The sequence below is a fragment of the Salvelinus namaycush genome, chromosome 27 (genome assembly GCF_016432855.1).
Source record: "Salvelinus namaycush isolate Seneca chromosome 27, SaNama_1.0, whole genome shotgun sequence".
In the NCBI taxonomy this organism is placed as follows: Eukaryota; Metazoa; Chordata; class Actinopteri; order Salmoniformes; family Salmonidae; genus Salvelinus; species Salvelinus namaycush.
In genome coordinates, this window is record NC_052333.1 from 15,928,129 (window position 1) to 15,947,742 (window position 19,614).

Consider the following 19,614-nt stretch of genomic DNA (forward strand, 5'->3'; position numbering starts at 1 on the left):
AGTTGGAAGCACAGAATCATCTAGAATGTTATTGTATGCTGTAGCATTAAGATTTCCCTTCATTGGAACTATGCGGCCTAGACCGAACCATAAACTGTCCCAGACCATTGTTCCTCCTCCATCAAACTTTACAGTTGGTACTATGCATCGGGGCAGGTAGCGTTCTCCTGGCATCCGCCAACCTCATATTCGTCCGTCAGACTGCCAGATGGTTAAGCGTGATTCATCACTCCAGAGAACGCGTTTCCATTGCTCCAGAGTCCAATGGCGGCGAGCTTTACACCACTCCAGCCAACACTTGGCATTGCGCATAGTGATCTTAGGCTTGTGTGCGGCAGCTCGGCCATGGAAACCCATTTCATGCGCTTCAGCACTCGGTGATCCCGTTCTGTAAGTTTGTGGCTTACCACTTTGCGGCTGAGCCGTTGTTGCTCTTAGACGTTTCCACTTCACAATAACAGCACCTACAGTTGACCGGGGCAGCTCTAGCAGGGCATACATTTAACGAACAGACTTGTTGGAGAGGTGGCATTCTATGACAGTGTCACGTTGAGTCACAGCCATTCTACTGCCGATGTTTGTCTATGGAGATTGCATGGCTGTGTGCTCGATTTTATACACCTGTCAGCAACGGGTGTGTCTGAAATAGCCGAATCCACTAATTTGAAGGGGTGTCCACATACTTTTGTATATATAGTGTATGTTATGTTTGGTATGGTTACATAAGACCAAAGGTTACTTTAAGCAAAAATGAAAGGAGCGTGTTCAAATATCATCACGGACAACTTGATCATTTTAGCTAATTAGCAACTTTGCAACTACTTAGTACTTTTTAGCTGCTTTGCAGCTACTTAGCATGCTGGCTAACTCTTCCCTTAATACCTCCTAACCTTAACCCCTAACCCCTAGCCTAGATATCGTTAGCAAACTAGCTAATGTTAACCACCCTTAGCTAACGTCAGTGGTGGAAAAAGTACCCAATATCCATACTTGAGTAAAAGTATAGATACCTTAATAGAACGTTACTCAATTAAAAGTGAGTAGGACTGTATAATACTACTTGACTAAAAGTCTAAAACTATTTGGTTTTAAATATACTTAAGTATCAAAAGTATAAATAATTTATAATTCCTTATATTAAGCAAAGCAGACAGCACCATTTTCTTGTTTATTTAAATGTATGGATAGCCAGGGGCACACCACAACACTCAGACATTATTTACAAAAGATGCATTTGTGTCTAGTGAGTCTGCCAGACCAGAGGCAGTAGGGATGACCAACCACGTGTTCCCTTGATAAGTGCTTGAATTTGACAATTTACCTGTCCTGCTTAGCATTCAAAATGTAATGAGTACTTTTGGTTGTCAGGGAAAATGTATGGAGTAAAATGTACAATATTTTCTTTAGGAATGTAGTAAAGTAAAAGTTGTCAAAAATAACAAATACCCCAAAATACTACTTAAGTAAAAAATACTTTGAAGTACTACTTAAGTACTTTACACCACTGGCTAACGTTAACTACAACAAATTGGAATTCTTAACATATTGTACATTTTGAAAAGTACAAATTGCAAATCGTAACATAAGAAATGGATGATGGACATCCACAAATTAGTGCATATCATATGAAACATAACATTATTTTTTTATTTAACTGGTCAAGTCGGTTAAGAAAGAATCTTATTTACAATGACGGCCTACCCCGGCCAAACCCGGACGACGCTTGGCCAATTGTGCACCACCCTATGGGACTCCCAATCACGGCCGGTTGTGATACTAAATTAAGTGTCTCGGATTTACGTACAGATTAATACTGAGATCACATTGCAATATTCCCCAGCCTGCATAGACATGTCTAAGCATCATGGATACTTGTTTCACCCCACTCAAGTCTCTTAAATGACATATATTTCATATTTTTACTGTCTTTGATTGTTTTTAGTTTGGATTTTGATGACGGTAGTTTGTTTGTCTGTTGTGTAAGATAATGTGTCTCTGATGCCATACTTCTCACTGTTTGCTAGGCTCCGTTTTCTTTTTCTCACACACACACACTCCCCTACATGTTTATTTGGACAGTGAAGCTAGAACTTTTGATTTGGCTCTATACACCTGGCTTTGAGTTCAAATGTTTTGAGGCGACAGTACAGAATGTCGCCTTTTATTTGAGGGTAATTTCATACATGTTTTACCATTTAGAAATGAATGCACTTTATGTATCTAGTCCCTCCATTTTGAAGGTGTCAGAAGTATTGTAGACTTTAAAAACAAATAGTAAATAAGGATGGAAAATGTTTCTGAACACTTCTACATTTAATGTGGATGTTACCATGGTTACAGGTAATCATGAATGAGTGAGTGAGAAAGTTAGATGCACAAAGATCATACCCCCAAATCATGCATACCTCTCTCACCATTACCAATCACAGGAGGGTATCATTTCTTTTGGGGGGGGTTATGATATTTAAGCCTCTAACTTTTTCACTCATCATTATTCATGATTTATCCATGATTATCTGTAATAATGGTAGCATCCACATTAATATAGATGTGTTCAGAAACATTTTTTACAATAAATGTGACTCCAAAATGACAATACTTTATTTACCACTAATTTCTACTGGGCACAAAATAATCTGAAACACAACCAAAACAAACTGCAAATGCATCCAACAAGTTTGTAGAGTCACAAGCTTGATGTAGTCATTGCGTGATAGGAATATGGGGCCAAATACTAAACTTTTGATTAAATTGAATACACTATATTTCTATTTGTCCAAATACTTATGACACCTTCAACTGGGGGGACTAGATACATACAGTGCTTTCATTTCTATATGATAAAATGGATATGTATGAAAATACCCTCAAATAAAAGGTGAAATTCTATACTGTCACCTCCATAAAACATTTGATCTCAAGTTCAAAATGCTGGAATATAGAGCCAAATGAAAAGGTTTAGCTTCACTGTAGGGGAGTGGACACACTGACTACTCAGACTATTGACTTGAAGGAGAGGGGCAAGGCTTAAATAAACTCACTATGAAATGGACCAAACTGATTTGGAAAGAAGTAGATGTTAGAACAGGTTGTGTGTCTGGTGGTGAAACCAGGGGCGTATCCAAGGTGTAGCCTTCCTTCACCCCTAACAGGATGGGCTGGAAACTCTGTTTTCTTAGATCTGTCACTGGCTGTATAGTTAGTCGTTTACTGCAGGCAGTGGAAACTGTGGCTGTGTGAGTATGTGTGCATGTGTTTATCTCCCCCTACCCCCCAGCAATTATTGCAAAGGTTAACTTAGTTTGATTTCAGTAGTTATCACTGCTTTCCCACTTGGCATGAACCCTGCTTAGTTTGCCTTTTAGTAAAGAGCATGAGTTGGGCGGAGGAGAGTAGGAAGGTTGTTTTTTTTGTCCGAAAAGAGTGTAGCCCAGTCGTCCCTATTTTCTCCCCCAGAAATAAAAGACCAAGTCTGCACTGAAAACCACAGAAGTCCAACTTAATGTAGTGTGTTGTTTGTGAACCACGCCCTTCACGGAACCTGGGAGAAATAAAGTGAATATTATTAATAATGTTGAAGTGAAACTGAACATCACCTCCATTGTGTGTCACCTGCTTCAACAACACCAGAGACTGAGGAGCACAGGGGCCTGTTCAGGATGGTGCATCATTACAGAACGTTAAGATAGAAATGTATGGTGTTGAACGGATATGATCGTCTGCCAGATAAAATAGGGATTCATGTAAGCTCTATTCATTCTATTTTTTATCTGCAACGTTCAGAACATATACACCCCAGCTCTACAGACCTGGGTCAAACACAGAATGCTGGGAGCCTTTCACACAGAAATTGATGTGTAATACAGTGATACCTGTCCTAGTTCTACCAACCTGTGTTCCCTGTCTCTGTGTGTCAGTGAGGAGGTGATCACTGTGTTTCTTACAGCCTACAGTCAAACTGGAGATGCACACACACTTCTGTTCTGGAAATAAAACTATTTCATAAAGATGGTGTGTTTATTTATATGATTGTGATAGGGCCACATACCATAACATGCTATGAAAGATAACACAAATTGTTTAGAAAACAGTAATAAATGTAAACTCAGCAAAAAAAGAAACATCCCTTTTTCAGGACCCTGTCTTTCAAAGATAATTTGTAAAAATCCAAATAACTTCCCAGATCTTCATTGTAAAGGGTTTTAACACTGTTTCCCATGCGTGTTCAATGAACCATAAACAATTAATGAACATCCACCTGTGGAACAGTTGTTAAGACACTAACAGCTTACAGACAGTAGGCAATTAAGGTCACAGTTATGAAAACTTAGGACACTGAAGAGGCCTTTCTACTGACTCTGAAAAACAAAAGAAAGATGCCCAGGGTCCCTGCTCATCTTTGTGAACGTGCCTTCGGCATGCTGCGAGGAGGCATGAGGACTGCAGATGTGGCCAGGGCAATAAATTGCAATGTCCATACTGTGAGACGCTGAAGACAGCGCTACAGGGAGACATGAGGGACAGCTGATCGTCCTCACAGTGGCAGACCACGTGTAACAACACCTGCACAGGATTGGTACATCTGAACATCACACCTGCGGGACAGGTACAGGATGGCAACAACAACTGCCTGAGTTACACCAGGAACGCACAATCAGTGCTCAGACTGTCCGCAATAGGCTGAGAGAGGCTGGACTGAGGGCTTGTAGGCCTGTTGTAAGACAGGTCCTCACCAGACATCACCGGCAACAACGTCGCCTATGGGCACAATCCCACCGTCGCTGGACCAGACAGGACTGGCAAAAAGTGCTCTTCACTGACGAGTCGCAGTTTTGTCTCGCATGGGGTGATGGTCGGATTCGCATTTATCGTCGAAGGAATGAGTGTAACACAGAGGCCTGTACTCTGGAGCGGGATCGATTTGGAGGTGGAGTGTCCGTCATGGTCTGAGGCGGTGTGTCACAGCATCATCGGACTGAGCTTGTAGTCATTGCAGGCAATCTCAACGCTGTGTGTTACAGGGAAGACATCCTCCTTCCTCATGTGGTACCCTTCCTGCAGGCTCATCCTGACATGACCCTCCAGCATGACAATGCCACCAGCCATACTGCTCATTCTGTGCGTGATTTCCTGCAAGACAGGAATGTCAGTGTTCTGCCATGGCCAGCGAAGAGCCCGGATCTCAATCCCATTGAGCACGTCTGGGACCTGTTGGATCGGAGGGTGAGGGCTAGTGCCATTCCCCCCAGAAATGTCCGGGAACTTGCAGGTGCCTTGGTGGAAGAGTGGGGTAACATCTCACAGCAAGAACTGGCAAATCTGGTGCTGTCCATGAGGAGGAGATGCACTGCAGTACGTAATGCAGCTTGGTGGCCACACCAGATACTGACTGTTATTTTTTATTTTGACCCCCCTTTGTTCAGGGACACATTATTCCATTTCTGTTAGTCACATGTCTGTGGAACTTGTTCAGTTTATGTCTCATTTGCTGAATCTTGTTATGCTCATACAAATATTTACACATGTTAAGTTTGCTGTAAATAAACGCAGTTGACAGTGAGAGAACGTTGCTTTTTTTGCTGAGTTTATTAAGCTGCAATATGTATTTTTTGGGCAACCTGACCAAATTCACATAGACATGTGAGTTATAGATCTGTCATTCTCATTGAAAGCAAGTCTCAGAAGCAGTAGATATGTGCACTATTTGTATGCGTCCCTTAAGTGTATTTTTGCTTCTTGTACTTTTGGTTTTGTACACCAGCATCAAACAGCTGAAAATACAATATTTTTGGCTATTGAAAATATATTTCACAGCAGTTAAGATCGTACAATGATTCTCTACACTACATAACTGAAATTAGGGAAACTTTTAGAATTTTAGCCACCAAGAAATGGCGGAGCGATTTCTGCATATTGCACCTTTAAATATAAATAATCATAGACATGTCCTGTCTAAATATAGCCCTTAATGTAAGCATCCAATAACATGAAGAAAAAAATACATCGAGATATCAGAAACCTGTCTTGCCCCTGTCCAGCCCTCACTGCGTCTGCGCAGCTCGCTCTATGCGTCAACGTCTTCTGACGTTTGCACCAGAATCCAGGAAGTGAGGAGTCGCTTGTTGTTTTTGCCGATTGATAGTCCTTTCACATTTTATTTGTTACTTTTCGCGGGCCAAAAATGGCGACTTTTATTTCTGTCCCGTTAAAGAAGTCGTCTGAAGTCGAACTAGTTAAACCGCTCTCGAAATTCGTTACGGCGACATACCCAACGGGCGAGGATCAAGCTGAGTATATCCGATCCGTGGAGGAGTTGAACAAGCTGCGCAAGAGTGCTCTGGGGAGGCCGCTCGACAAACACGAAAGCTCGCTGGAAATACTCCTGAGGTTTGAAATACTGCCGCACTGACGTAACTAGCTAACTCCAGCTAGCCACCTAACAGTTAACTAGCTATTTCACCTGTTTGGAAATGGCTAGGCTGCTAGTTAACTCCATTGCCGCACCCTGAAATTCTCGGAAGCAGTTTTTCCTTTTGAGTCATGTGTTTAACAATTTATTAGAAGTTAACGCATTGACAATCAATGTCCATGTGATGCTTACTGTAATTTCTCAATAACGATTTTCGACATGTGAAATGAACCTGCTGTCAATTAGTAAAGTAACTAGCTAGCTTGTTTAGCTAGCCAGTTAACTAACTTTTATGTTAGCCAATTCCAATAAACATCAGCATAAAACAGTGACAATTAAGTAATGGCTATTTCCTTGCCAGAAGTTACCGACCCTACAGTTACGCTTGTTTACAGTGGTATGCACTGTGGTCAGAACGCAATCATGGTTATATTAAGACACCATAAAGCCTGCGCAGATATGGGGATGGGATATACCACTGTACTCCAAAATGTACCTTTATCCACACTGCTCCATTGAGAAGATTGAAAAATGCCCTTTAGTCCTCATGCTGACTAGCAGTAGCCACCGCAGTCATTTTGCTAACTAGCCTGAGGATGGAAAGGGCAGTTTTATGGGAAACAAGCAGTATTTCAATCTTCTCGATTGAGCAGTGTGGATAAAGGTAAAATGTGGATTACAGTGGCATATCCTATCCCTGCATTGAGGTACTTTTTCTGACCCTTATCTTGCGCCTGCTCCACAGTGTCTTAATGTAACCATAGTTGCGTTCAGACTACAGTGCAGATGTGTAAACAAGTGTAATGGTAGGGTATGTATCTTCTGACAGGGGTATTTCCCAGCTGGCATCCTCATGAGTCAGTTTGACCAGCCCAATATCAAATTTGAATGTGTCATTGTCAAATTTTCTAGCGTCATCAAAATCTCCATGTTTCTAGCTAGTGTTTATTGATATGTTATTACAACATTATACAAGTAATGTTAGTTTCAGGAGGGTTATGTGGGGGTGGTTTCAGGATGGATAACATTACCTCCTGTGCTATAAAGACTCAGACCTCTTGGAAGGTCCCTCACTATCGCTTCTTGATAGATACTCAACTGATCCAAGATCTAGGTGGGAGGATGCAACATACATAACTTTCAGAGTAGAAATAGGCTATGCTATATAATGTACATTTAATATAGTCTGCCTGCCTCTGAGGCATTATTCAGCTAAATCCGAGCCATCTCATCTAAAAAGAATACCCACACTGGTAGATGGTAGGAATGTTTTGCATAGAGTTCCATGGAGGAAACTGGACTGTTATTTGGTTAACAAACCTCCGCTACCCAACCAAAGAAGTGTCTCCAGTCCTGTGTGCTATCACCACACGTATCTTGGAGTGGTGACCTATTGACTTTTCTGATTTTCTATCCTCAGTTTCTCCAGCCAGTCATCTATTCTATACAGTAGGCTACTAGTGATATGAGCAGGATTTAGACTTTGCTCCCCTGTATAGAATCAATTGACTAATAGTTTAGCATCGTATTGTCCACAGAGCATTATTTAATACTAGTGCATTACAATAGTTACAATAGAGCCTTGGCATCTCTGTTTGCTCTAAGGAGTGTTTGCTGGAGGAACTTATTCAATGTTAGTATAGGCTTCCTAACTAACTACAAGGTGGGATAGGGACATGCTATTGCTGGCCTACAGTATGTTAACTTTCTGGCTACGCTTTGCTATACAGAGTGGGTAGATGCCTAGGAGGTGAATCTTAGCATTGTAGCCTCTTAGCTCTCAGCTCATGTACAGAGCGAGCCATGTGCCAGGTAGCTATGGCAACGGGCCTTGTATTCTATATCCCTTTCACAGCCCTGCAGACAGACTGCCATTGTGTCAGCAGCAGTAGACTAGTCACCAGCAGACCTGGCTAGGACAGAACACTAAACGGTAAAAAATGATATTTTCCATCAAATACTTGAGGTGCGCACCTTCCACTTGAACTACCCCGGTGTAATGGATCCAATGGAAATGTACCCAAAAATGCAAACTCTGTATGTACTTTGGTCCCATAGCATGACCAGGTAGTCACAACCTTGCTAATCTTAGTGTAACCATGGTAATCATTGTTTGTACCTAAAACGCTTCAGTGCACCCACCTAGCGACCGCTCTTCTCCTCCCTCTCCCTTCCTCCCTCTCCCTTCCTCCCTACTCTTCTACCTTCCCTCTCTCCTTATTTTCCCATTCTCACACTGCACTTCTGTAAGTACCCCTCATTCCATCCTTCCTTACAATTCCTTCATTCCCTCTCTCTGACCTGAGAGTCAACTATAGTACCAGGGTTGTTCCTCCAATTAGGTGCCTTTTGTCCGAGACGATACCAGTATCGCAATTAGGGATGCACGATATATTGGTGAACATATCGGAATCGGCTGATATTAGCTAAAAATGTCAACATCGATATCGGCCGATGTCTAGTTTAACGCCCGATGTGCAAAACCATGTCACAGCTGACGTACCTATATAACGAAGGTACATGACGTAATGACGCCACGTAAAATTTTGCGCAACACAGCATTCCTAAACTAGCCCACAATGTCTGCTGTGTGGCTCGAGCAGTCAACAAGTCAAAATTTCAGCCAAACAACTCAAAGGCGAAATCCATTAAAGCCAAGATAATGGAATTAATTTCCCTTGATAATCAAACTTTCTGTGTCGTGGGTGATGTTGGCTTTCGCCAACTGGTCGAGCACCGGTTAACAATACCAAGTAAGCTATTTTTCCGATGTTGCCCTACCGGAGTTACACAGTAATAGCGTCACTGCTATGAGCTTCACGACATACATACTATGGAACACCGTTTGGGTCTTTGCGTGTCAAAAAAGATACAGTAGCACTGTTAAAGCTGTACAAAAAAGTCAACAAACAAGCAAACACCGGCCACGAACAATGTGTTTACAATGCCGCTTTGGTAATAAAGCATCATTTGTTTGACCGCAACTTCTGGGGTAGCTAGCTTTAGCTTTGTATCTAGCTAGCACCAATACAACCAGCCTGGAATCAATGACCAGTAGGAACTGCAGTCATTTTCATTATTCTTAGCAATGATTTAGGAATCCTTGTAAGTAAGTATTAGCTAGGTTGCCACTTGTTGTTCGCCTATTGAAATTTAACTTCAGTTCATGAAAATAAATAGCTGGCCAGCTACTTAACCCTGTTGCTCAAAGCTAACGTTATAAGCAGCCAGCTAGCTTCATCTGGCTAGTGAGGCTCGACCGGACTGGGTTATGTGAAGCTAGCCACAATAAGGATTAGGCACAATAGTGGAATTTGCGGTTTGCCTTCAAAATAAAAGTATGGCATTGACAGTGATGCAAATAAATACAACTAGTAGAATTATGTCATACTTTTATTTTGAAGGCTAACCGCAAAGTCCACTATTGTGCCTAATCCTTATTGTGGCTAGCTTCACAGATGGGTCCAACCACCATTAATCAAATAAGAACTGTCTTATAAATTAGGGTTATTTTAGATGATGACACCTAGCTATATAGTTAGCTAGCATAATTCTACTAGCTAGCTAACTATAGCTACTGAAACAGATTATGTTGTGTTATTTGACACGTCAAATAGTGTTAAATAGTATATTTTTTGATACGCAAAGACCCAAACGGCGTTCCATAAAAATTCTGGTTGAGAATGAAACGACTGAACAAATGAACAACGAAACAGCACAGCAAGTAAGTGAAAGAAATAGGTTTTGATTATGTTTTACTGGTAATGGGGACATACATAAATGCCAACAAAATAACTTTTTGGTCAGTCTGTGTCTGTGTGTGTAACCTTTATTTAACTAGTCAAGTCAGTTAAGAACAAATTCTTATTTACAATGACGGCCCGGACGACGCTGGACCAAGTGTGCACCGCCCTATGGGACTCCTAATCACGGACTCCCATTCATGTGATCCAGCCTGGATTCAAACCAGGGACTGTACTGACGCCTCTTGCATTGAGATGCAGTGCCTTAGACCGCTGCGTCCGTGTGTGTGTTAACTATTTAACTGTACCAGAATGTTCAAAAGGCCGCTCACATTTAAAATATCGGTTATCTGTATCGTTTTTTGGGGGCAAGGAAAATATTGGATATCGGCCAAAAATGTCATTGGTGCATCACTAATTGCAATACTTGTTAGTGTCGCGGCAAGGAAACAAAACACGAAGTGGATTTATCTTCTTTATGGGGAAAAATGCCCTAATGTTGGAAACAAACAACATTATGTTGTCATCCAGAGTCACATGTATTTATTTTCCATGCTATAGCACACAATATTTTACTTACAGATGTTTTTTTAAAGGACCAAAGAGTTTGGACTGGTTCGTGTTTACATTTTTGCCATAGAAAAAATATTGTGATACTGGCATCGTCACAACCCTACAATGAAATAGAAATAGTTTAAAAATCTAGCCTGCCTATCTATGGGTAACGGGTTGACGTGTTATGCTCGACCTGCTCAGTTTTTCACCACAAAACACCAGAAAATGGCCAAAAGGAGTAGAACGAGCTCACCTGCTTTAACACTATGATTTGACTATTAGATGGTCAATGTTTGTTTATATATATATATATATATATTTTTTTTAAGGAATAGTTTCACCATATTAAAACGAGAGTTACGTTCATGTAACAGGGTTGACCTTAAAATGAGGAACATGTTTATTTTACCTTAGAATGAATCACATTATTATTTATTTAATCTTCAGAATAATTAGGCCTTTACAATGATGGTGTAAACTTGGAGACATTTTGGGGTTAACTGGTTAAAATCTTCCTAGAAGTAACAGAGGATGCTTTATTCATATAAAAAAATCGGATTTATTGAATTTTCCATGTTGACCAAATTGAAGGAAACTTAATTTAATATAAAAGGCTTTTCAAATATTTGTGCAAAATTTCTACTTAAAATATCAAAAGGAGGTAAAAGGCACTAATATCGTGGAACGACCCACCGGGAATACCAACAGTAGTAAAAAGGGGATTCTCTCAGTCACAAGATTCTCTCTCTGTCTTGTCATTCCAGGAGAATGGAATATTCCATATCACAGAAGCATATAACTGAAGCATATTACCACAAGTGATAGTCACTCCACTCTCTGACTCACTGTCATATCTCTGAGCCAGTGCAGCTTTCCCAACACACTGTTGTTGGTAGGCCTGGGGGGTATACTGTATAACAGGGTATTTGGAACTACCACGGGATGTTTTTTTAATAGTCTATACTGTTGAAACTATTTCATTTGGGGTTTTAAATTATTTAGTTTTTTACACATTTTAATATTTGTAGCTACTTTTTAAGTAAATTCCTGCACTCAACTTGTGCAATACATTAGAAGATAAAGAAGATTGCGTTCTTTATTTCACCTGTCACAATTTTTCATTATGAAGCTTAACAGTAGTCCCCTGTTACGTGGTGTTTGTTTACAAGCACACAAGGACGAAAGACTGGAGCCTTGTGAGTCACTCACAGCATGTGCCAGGTGATCTAGTTACAGTATAGAGTTCACAACTAAATGTTTTCCAACTAGGTATCTTATATCTATTAACTGTCTAAAATTTACTAAATGGTTTGCAGTTGTGTATTTGGTTTGTTCATTTAGTAGCTATCTAGCTAAGTGGTTAAATTATTCCAAAATCAAGCTCCGCTTGGAAATAGTAGAGAATCCCCTCCTGAATCAAGAGCCTTGCTGTCTAATACAGTGCATTCGGAAAGTATTCAGACCCCTTCACTCTTTCCACATTTTATTACGTTACACACTTATTATAAAGTGTAATAAAAAAAATCCTTATTAATCTACACACACTGCCGCATAATGACAAAGCGAAGAAACGTTTTTTTAGACATTTTTGCAAATGTATAAAATTAAATCAAGTATTCAGTAATCAGACTCTTTGCCAGGTCGCAGTTGTAAATGAGAACTTGTTCTTAGCTAGCCTACCTGGTTAAAGAAAGGTGAAATAAAAATATGAGACTCGAAATTGAGTTCAGGTGCATCCTGTTTCCATTGATCATCCTTCAGATGTTTCTACAACATGATTGGAGTCCACCTGTGGTAAATTCAATTGATTGGACGTGATTTGGAAAGGCGCACACCTGTCAATATAAGATCCCACAGTTCACAGTGCATGTCAGAGCAAAAACCAAGCCATGAGGTTGAAGGAATTGTCCATAGAGCTCCGAGACAGGGTTGTGTCAAGGCACAGATCTGGGGAAGGGTACCAAAACATTTCTGAAGCATTGAAGGTCTCCAAGAACACAGTGGCCTCCATCATTCTTAAATGTAAGAAGTTTGGAACCACCAAGACTCTTCCTAGAGCTAGCTGCCCGGCCAAACCGAGCAATCTGGGGAAAAAGGGCCTTGGTCATGGAGGTGACCAAGAACCCGATGATCACTCTCCACAAAGTTCCTCTGTGGAGATGGGAGAACCTTCCAGAAGGACAACCATCTCTGCAGCGCTTCACTAATCAGGCCTTTATGGTAGAGTGGCCAGACGGAAGCCACTCCTCAGTAAAAGGCACATGACAGCCCGCTTGGAGTTTGTCAAAAGGCACCTAAAGACTCTCAGACCATGAGAAACAAGATTCTCTGGTATGATGAAACCAAGATTGAACTCTTTGGCCTGAATGCCAAATGTCACGTCTGGAGGAAACCTGGCACCATCCCTACGGTGAAGCATGGTGGTGGCAGTATCATGCTGTGGGGATGTTTTTCAGCGGCAGGGACTAGGACACTAGTCAGTATCGAGGGAAAGATGAACGGTGCAAAGTACAGAGAGATCCTTGATAACCTGCTCAGGACCTCAGACTGGGACGAAGGTTCACCTTCCAACAGGACAACGACCCTTAGCACACAGCCAAACAACGCAGGAGTGGCTTCAGGATAAGTCTCTGAATGCCTTGAATGGCCTGGCCAGAGCCCGGACTTGAACCCGATCAAACATCTCTGGAGAGACCTGAAAATAGCTGTGCAGCGACGCTCCCCATCCAACTTTGCAGATCGTCTCAAGCTCTGTCGAGAAGAATGGGAGAAACTTCCCAAATACAGGTGTGCCAAGCTTGTAGCGTCATACCCAAGAAGACTAGAGGCTGCCAAAGGTTCTTACTGAGTATAAATAAAACAACCCTGAAATATCACATTTACATAAGCATTCAGCAGGTAGCCTAGTGGTTAGAGGCAGGTAGCCTAGTGGTTAGAGGCAGGTAGCCTAGTGGTTAGAGGCAGGTAGCCTAGTGGTTAGAGGCAGGTAGCCTAGTGGTTAGAGGCAGGTAGCCTAGTGGTTAGAGGCAGGTAGCCTAGTGGTTAGAGGCAGGTAGCCTAGTGGTTAGAGCGTTGGACTAGTAACCGGAAGTTTCCTAGATCGAATCCCTGAGCTGACAAGGTAAAAATCTGTCGTTCTGCCCCTGAACAAGGCAGTTAACCCACTGTTCCTAGGCCATCCATTGTAAATAATAATTTGTTCTTAACTGACTTGCCTAGGTAAATAAAGGTTAAATACAAAATTCCAGAGTATCCTGGAATGGCACAAGGCAGATATGAGAATCTGGATTCCGCACAAGCGTAGTTGGTCAATAACAGTCAATAACATCTCTTTTTTCTGTAGGTATTATGATCAGCTGTGTGCCGTGGAGCCCAAGTTTCCCTTCTCTGAAAACCAGGTACATATAACCTCTCATCCACTCAATACAAAATACACACTGTTGCTGAAAACAATAGAATACAGTATGTGTCTGCGTGGTACAGAGAATCACGTCACACATGAAACGCTAATAAAAAATAAGATTTGTTTGATAATGTTGCTAATCTCTCTTTCTGTGTTCCTGCAGCTGTGTCTAACCTTCACATGGAAAGATGCCTTTGATAAGGGCTCACTGTTCGGGGGCTCAGTCAAACTAGGTACGCTACACACACACATACGTGGCCTGCGGGCATGGTTGTTCCAGTAGGTGTAGGAGGCAGTAATATTGTATGATGTGTGTTCGCTCCTTGTCTTTTTCAACATATCAAGGTTTCCGTTACCCGGCTTTTGGCCGATCAAATAAATTAAAAGACGGTAAATTAAATCGTAGCCGGCCAAATTGTCCAGGGCTGCCTATCATAAACCCAGATTTCACGCTTCAGCACCATTCTCTCACTCATTACACTCTGCCTTACATGCATGCACCTGCTGCTGAAGAGAGAGGGGCTTTTGCCTGGGCTACTGTTAATTGCGAAGATGGAGACCTTTTTCATTTAAGTAAAATGAAAGTTAGAGAGTATGCCTACAAGGGGGAATGTCCTCCGTATGGACAAGTTTTAATATTGTAGGTGACAAAGACGAGAGAAACGTTGGTGTGGCTACTGTGCAACTCGCTCATTGTTATTATTTTAGGCCTATTTAGTCATCTAAACCAGTTCTTTAAATATGCAAAACATGTTTTGTTTCATTCTGTTGAGTCATTTTTGTTGGCTAAATTCAGTTTGATTTGTCTTTTTTATTGTATGCTCTGTGTTTAGTTAGGTTATAAGTAGGCCGGTTGTAAAATGAATATTGTTCGCATATTGCTGTGATAGCCTGTTCAAAGCTTCTGTTTAAAAAGTGGTTTGTTTAATTCTGTTGAGCCATTTTCTTTAGCTAAATTAAGTTCCAACTGTAATGTTGTGTTTGCTGCAATATAATATCCTGCTTGTATTTTACCTATAAACAATGGCTAGACTTAATTACTTTTGGTCTGGCTATTATACTGCCGGCCTATGATATGAAGGCAGTGCGTACCGGCAGTCCAACTGACTTGCACTCCTTGAACTTGAGGCGAGGAAGAATGTTTTAGGCCTACCATAGTTACTCCTGTAATCTAACAATAATACTTATCTTTTATTTATTTATTATTATTTATTTTTTTTATTTTTTTTGGGGGGTGGATCAGCTTAATATTGCGGAAAGAATGTTGCTTTCAATGTAATTGTCTGCATCATTTCCAATCCCCCATATTTTTTTGGGTAAATATATATATCCATTCACGTATGCATACATATACACATATATACATACACATACCTACATAGACATACATACTTTTTTAAAAGATTATACCTTTATTATTATTCCCCGCAAACCCTACCACCGATCCCCCAATTGGAGTAAACTGATAAACATTTCTGTTTTTACCTTCAATTTATACATCTTATACACATTTTACAGACACAGTCTACTTTATAATAGTTCTCTCTTGTTTGTTCTTAGTCCTTCCTCTATTTCTGTTGTCCATCCAGTTTGATTTCCACTTGTAACTGTGCTATTTCACAATAGCTCCGCACCTATACACATTTCACAGATCCCGTATGCCCTACATTGTTTATCTTGTTATTAGTCCCACCCTTCAGCTCCACTCAACCTTTCCCATCTATCTTCCAACATCATCCATTTCTGATTTTTATTTGCCATATATTTTTCAACTGTGCTGTGATGCTTCACAAAAGATTTGAATCTTCCTATTCTCATAGCTTCCACGGATTGTAAATTAAAAATAAACATTTTTGCTAAAATAATTATTATATTATTGATTGATTGACTATGGCTTTTCAAATCCCCCAGTATTGCTATCTGTAGCGTTAGTTCTACGCAAATGTTGCAATTCTTCAACCATTCCTGGACCTGTGACCAAAAACGAGCTACATGCGGACAATACCAAAATAAATGGTCTAATGACTCTGCCTCCTCACAGCAGAATCTACAGAGCTGGGAAGATTGTATCCCCCATATATATAACATTCTATTAGTTGCAAGAATTTTGTACAATAATTTAAATTGAAAAATTCGAAGTTTTGAATCCGGCGTTGTTTTGCGTATCAATTCATAAACCATGTGCCATGGAATGGGTACATCGAAAATCTCTTCCCAACTATTTTGCAATTTATATGGCACAGCTGTCAGTTTTTTGGTCCTTAAATGAAATTGGTATATGTTTTTATTTATCACACTTTTCTTTAACCATTTATGTTCTTTAATATAAGGCCGACATACAAGTTCCTTACTTTTATCCCCTTCTACCTGCCTCTTCCATTTTTGTGGTAATGCTGCAATTAATTGGTTGTAATTTTGGGTAGAGCAGACATTTCCATATGTCTGTGTTAGCTGCATGTGTGACATTACTCCACCAGTCCTATGTATGATATCATTCACAAAAATTATACATTTTTTAAACATTTCTTCGATAAATACAGTTTTTTTTATCAATTACTATATTTGAATTTAACCACAAGATTTGTTGTACTATTTGTTCCGTCCTTTCAGGTGGATTAAACTGAAATTGCAACCAACTTTCTAAGGCTTGTTTAAAAAATAAAGATATTTTGGAGATTATTTCCTTTTCAAGCAACCGAAAGTGAGCAGGTGTAATCTGAATAAAGGGAAAAAGGCCCTTCTTGAACATAGGATGAGACATTCGTACCAATCTACTAGAGAACCAGTTTGGATTTAAGTATAACTTTTGTATGACTGATGCCTTTAGTGAGAGGTCTAATGCTTTAATATTTAATAATTTCTGCCCTCCGAATTCATATTCGTTATATAAATAGGCCCTTTTAATTTTATCTGGCTTGCCGTTCCAAATAAAATTGAATATTTTTTGTTCATATAATTTAAAAAGCAGGTCACTAGGTGTAGGCAAAACCATAAGCAAATAGGTAAACTGTGATATGATTAAAGAGTTAATCAGGGTGATTTTCCCACAAATAGACAGGTATTTTCCTTTCCATGGTAGCAAGATCTTATCTATTTTTGATAACTTTCTATAAAAATTTATTGGAGTGAGATCATTTCTTTCTTTTGGGATTTGTATACCGAGTATGTCCACCTCTCCGTCAGACCATTTAATTGGTAAACTACATGGCAATGTAAAATGTGTATTTTTTAGTGATCCAATACGTAATATGGTACATTTATCATAATTTGGTTTTAATCCAGAGAGGATAGCAAATGTATCTAGATCCTCTAAGAGGCTGTGGAGAGATTCTAGTTGTGGTTTTAAAAGAAAACATGAATCATCAGCGTACAATGACACCTTAGTTTTTAGGCCCTGGATTTCTAATCCCTTAATATTAATGTTTGATCTAATTTTAACAGCTAACATTTCGATGGCAATAATAAATAGATATGCCGATAGTGGGCAACCTTGTTTTACTCCTCTAGATAGTTTAAAACTTTCTGAGATGTAGCCATTATTTACTATTTTACACCTAGGGTTACTATACATAATTTTTACCCATTTTATAAGAGATTCCCCAAAATTGAAATATTCTAGGCATTTATATATAAACTCCAGTCGTACTTTATCAAAAGCCTTTTCAAAATCAGCTATGAAAACCAGGCCTGGTGTCCCCGATATTTCATAGTGTTCTATTGTTTCCAGTACTTGCCTTATATTATCTCCAATGTATCGTCCATGTAAAAAACCTGTCTGATTAGGATGAATAATATCTGACAAAACTTTTTTTATTCTATGCGCCAAGCATTTTGCTAGGATTTTTGCATCACAACACTGAAGTGTAAGAGGTCTCCAATTTTTTAAATGGACTGGATCTTTATATATACCACTTGGGTCCTGTTTCAGTAATAATGATATCACACCTTCTTGTTGCGTGTCTGATAATCTATCATTTATATAGGAGTGGTTAAAACAAGCTAATAATGGTCCTTTGAGTATATCAAAAAAATGTTTGTATACTTCCACTGGTATGCCATCCAGTCCTGGAGTTTTCCCATCCTTAAAGGCCCCAATTGCATCAAGTAGTTCCTCCTCTGTAATTAGGCCTTCACATGAGTCTTTCTGTACAGATGTTAATTTTACATTATTATTAGGGAAAAAATCCATACAATTAGTTTCAGTTAGTGGAGATGGAGGAGCCTGAAACGAAAACATATTCTTAAAGTACTTTACTTCCTCTTTCAAAATATCATTTGGTGAATCATGCGTGACTCCATCATTTGTAACAAGTTTTAATACGTTTTTTTTGGTAGCATTTCTATATTGAAGATTGAAAAAGAATTTGGTGCATTTGGTGCACAATAATACTTATCTTTATAAAAAAATATTCTGATAGAAAATGTACGAATTAGCTGTACAGTCGTGGCCAAAAGTTTTGAGAATGACACAAATATTAATTTTCACAAAGTCTGCTGCCTCAGTGTCTTTAGATATTTTTTGTCAGATGTTACTATAGAATACTGAAGTATAATTACAAGCATTTCATAAGTGTCAAAGGCTTTTATTGACAATTACATGAAGTTGATGCAAAGAGTCAATATTTGCAGTGTTGACCCTTCTTTTTCAAGACCTCTGCAATCTGCCCTGGAATGCTGGCAATTAACTTCTGGGCCACATCCTGACTGATGGCAGCCCATTCTTGCATAATCAATGCTTGGAGTTTGTCAGAATTTGTGGGTTTTTGTTTGTCCACCCGCCTCTTGAAGATTGACCACAAGTTCTCAATGGGATTAAGGTCTGGGGAGTTTCCTGGCCATGGACTCAAAATATTGATGTTTTGTTCCCCGAGCCACTTAGTTATCACTTTTGCCTTATGGCAAGGTGCTCCATCATGCTGGAAAAGGCATTGTTCGTCACCAAACTGTTCCTGGATGGTTGGGAGAAGTTGCTCTCGGAGGATGTGTTGGTACCATTCTTTATTCATGGCTGTGTTCTTAGGCAACATTCTGAGTGAGCCCACTCCCTTGGCTGAGAAGCAACCCCACACATGAATGGTCTTAGGATGCTTTACTGTTGGCATGACAGCTACTGACGGTAGCGCTCACCTTGTCTTCTCCGGACAAGCTTTTTTCCGGATGCCCCAAACAATCGGAAAGGGGATTCATCAGAGAAAATTACTTTACCCCAGTCCTCAGCAGTCCAATTCCTGTACCTTTTGCAGAGTATCAGTCTGTCCCTGATGTTTTTCCTGGAAAGAAGTGGCTTCTTTGCTGCCCTTCTTGACACCAGGCCATCCTCCAAAAGTCTTCACCTCACTGTGCGTGCAGATGCACTCACACCTGCCTGCTGCCATTCCTGAGCAAGCTCTGTACTGGTGGTGCCCTGATCCCGCAGCTGAATCAACTTTAGGAGACGGTCCTGGCGTTTGCTGGACTTTCTTGGGCGCCCTGAAGCCTTCTTCACAACAATTGAACCGCTCTCC

General features: G+C 40.1%; 1 protein-coding gene across 3 annotated transcripts in view; it reads left to right on the top strand.

The window, feature by feature from the left end:
- Positions 1 to 6,099: 6,099 nt before the first annotated feature.
- LOC120022279 (programmed cell death 6 interacting protein) overlaps positions 6,100 to 19,614 on the top strand; it is a 29,075-nt gene continuing 15,560 nt past the window's right edge. For all 3 annotated transcript variants that reach the window (XM_038966181.1, XM_038966182.1, XM_038966183.1), the window contains exons 1-3: positions 6,100 to 6,387; positions 14,051 to 14,105; positions 14,274 to 14,343. In XM_038966181.1, the coding sequence (XP_038822109.1) occupies positions 6,182 to 6,387; positions 14,051 to 14,105; positions 14,274 to 14,343 (331 nt within the window). In that variant the 5' untranslated portion in view covers positions 6,100 to 6,181. The remainder of the gene's footprint in view (positions 6,388 to 14,050; positions 14,106 to 14,273; positions 14,344 to 19,614) is intronic.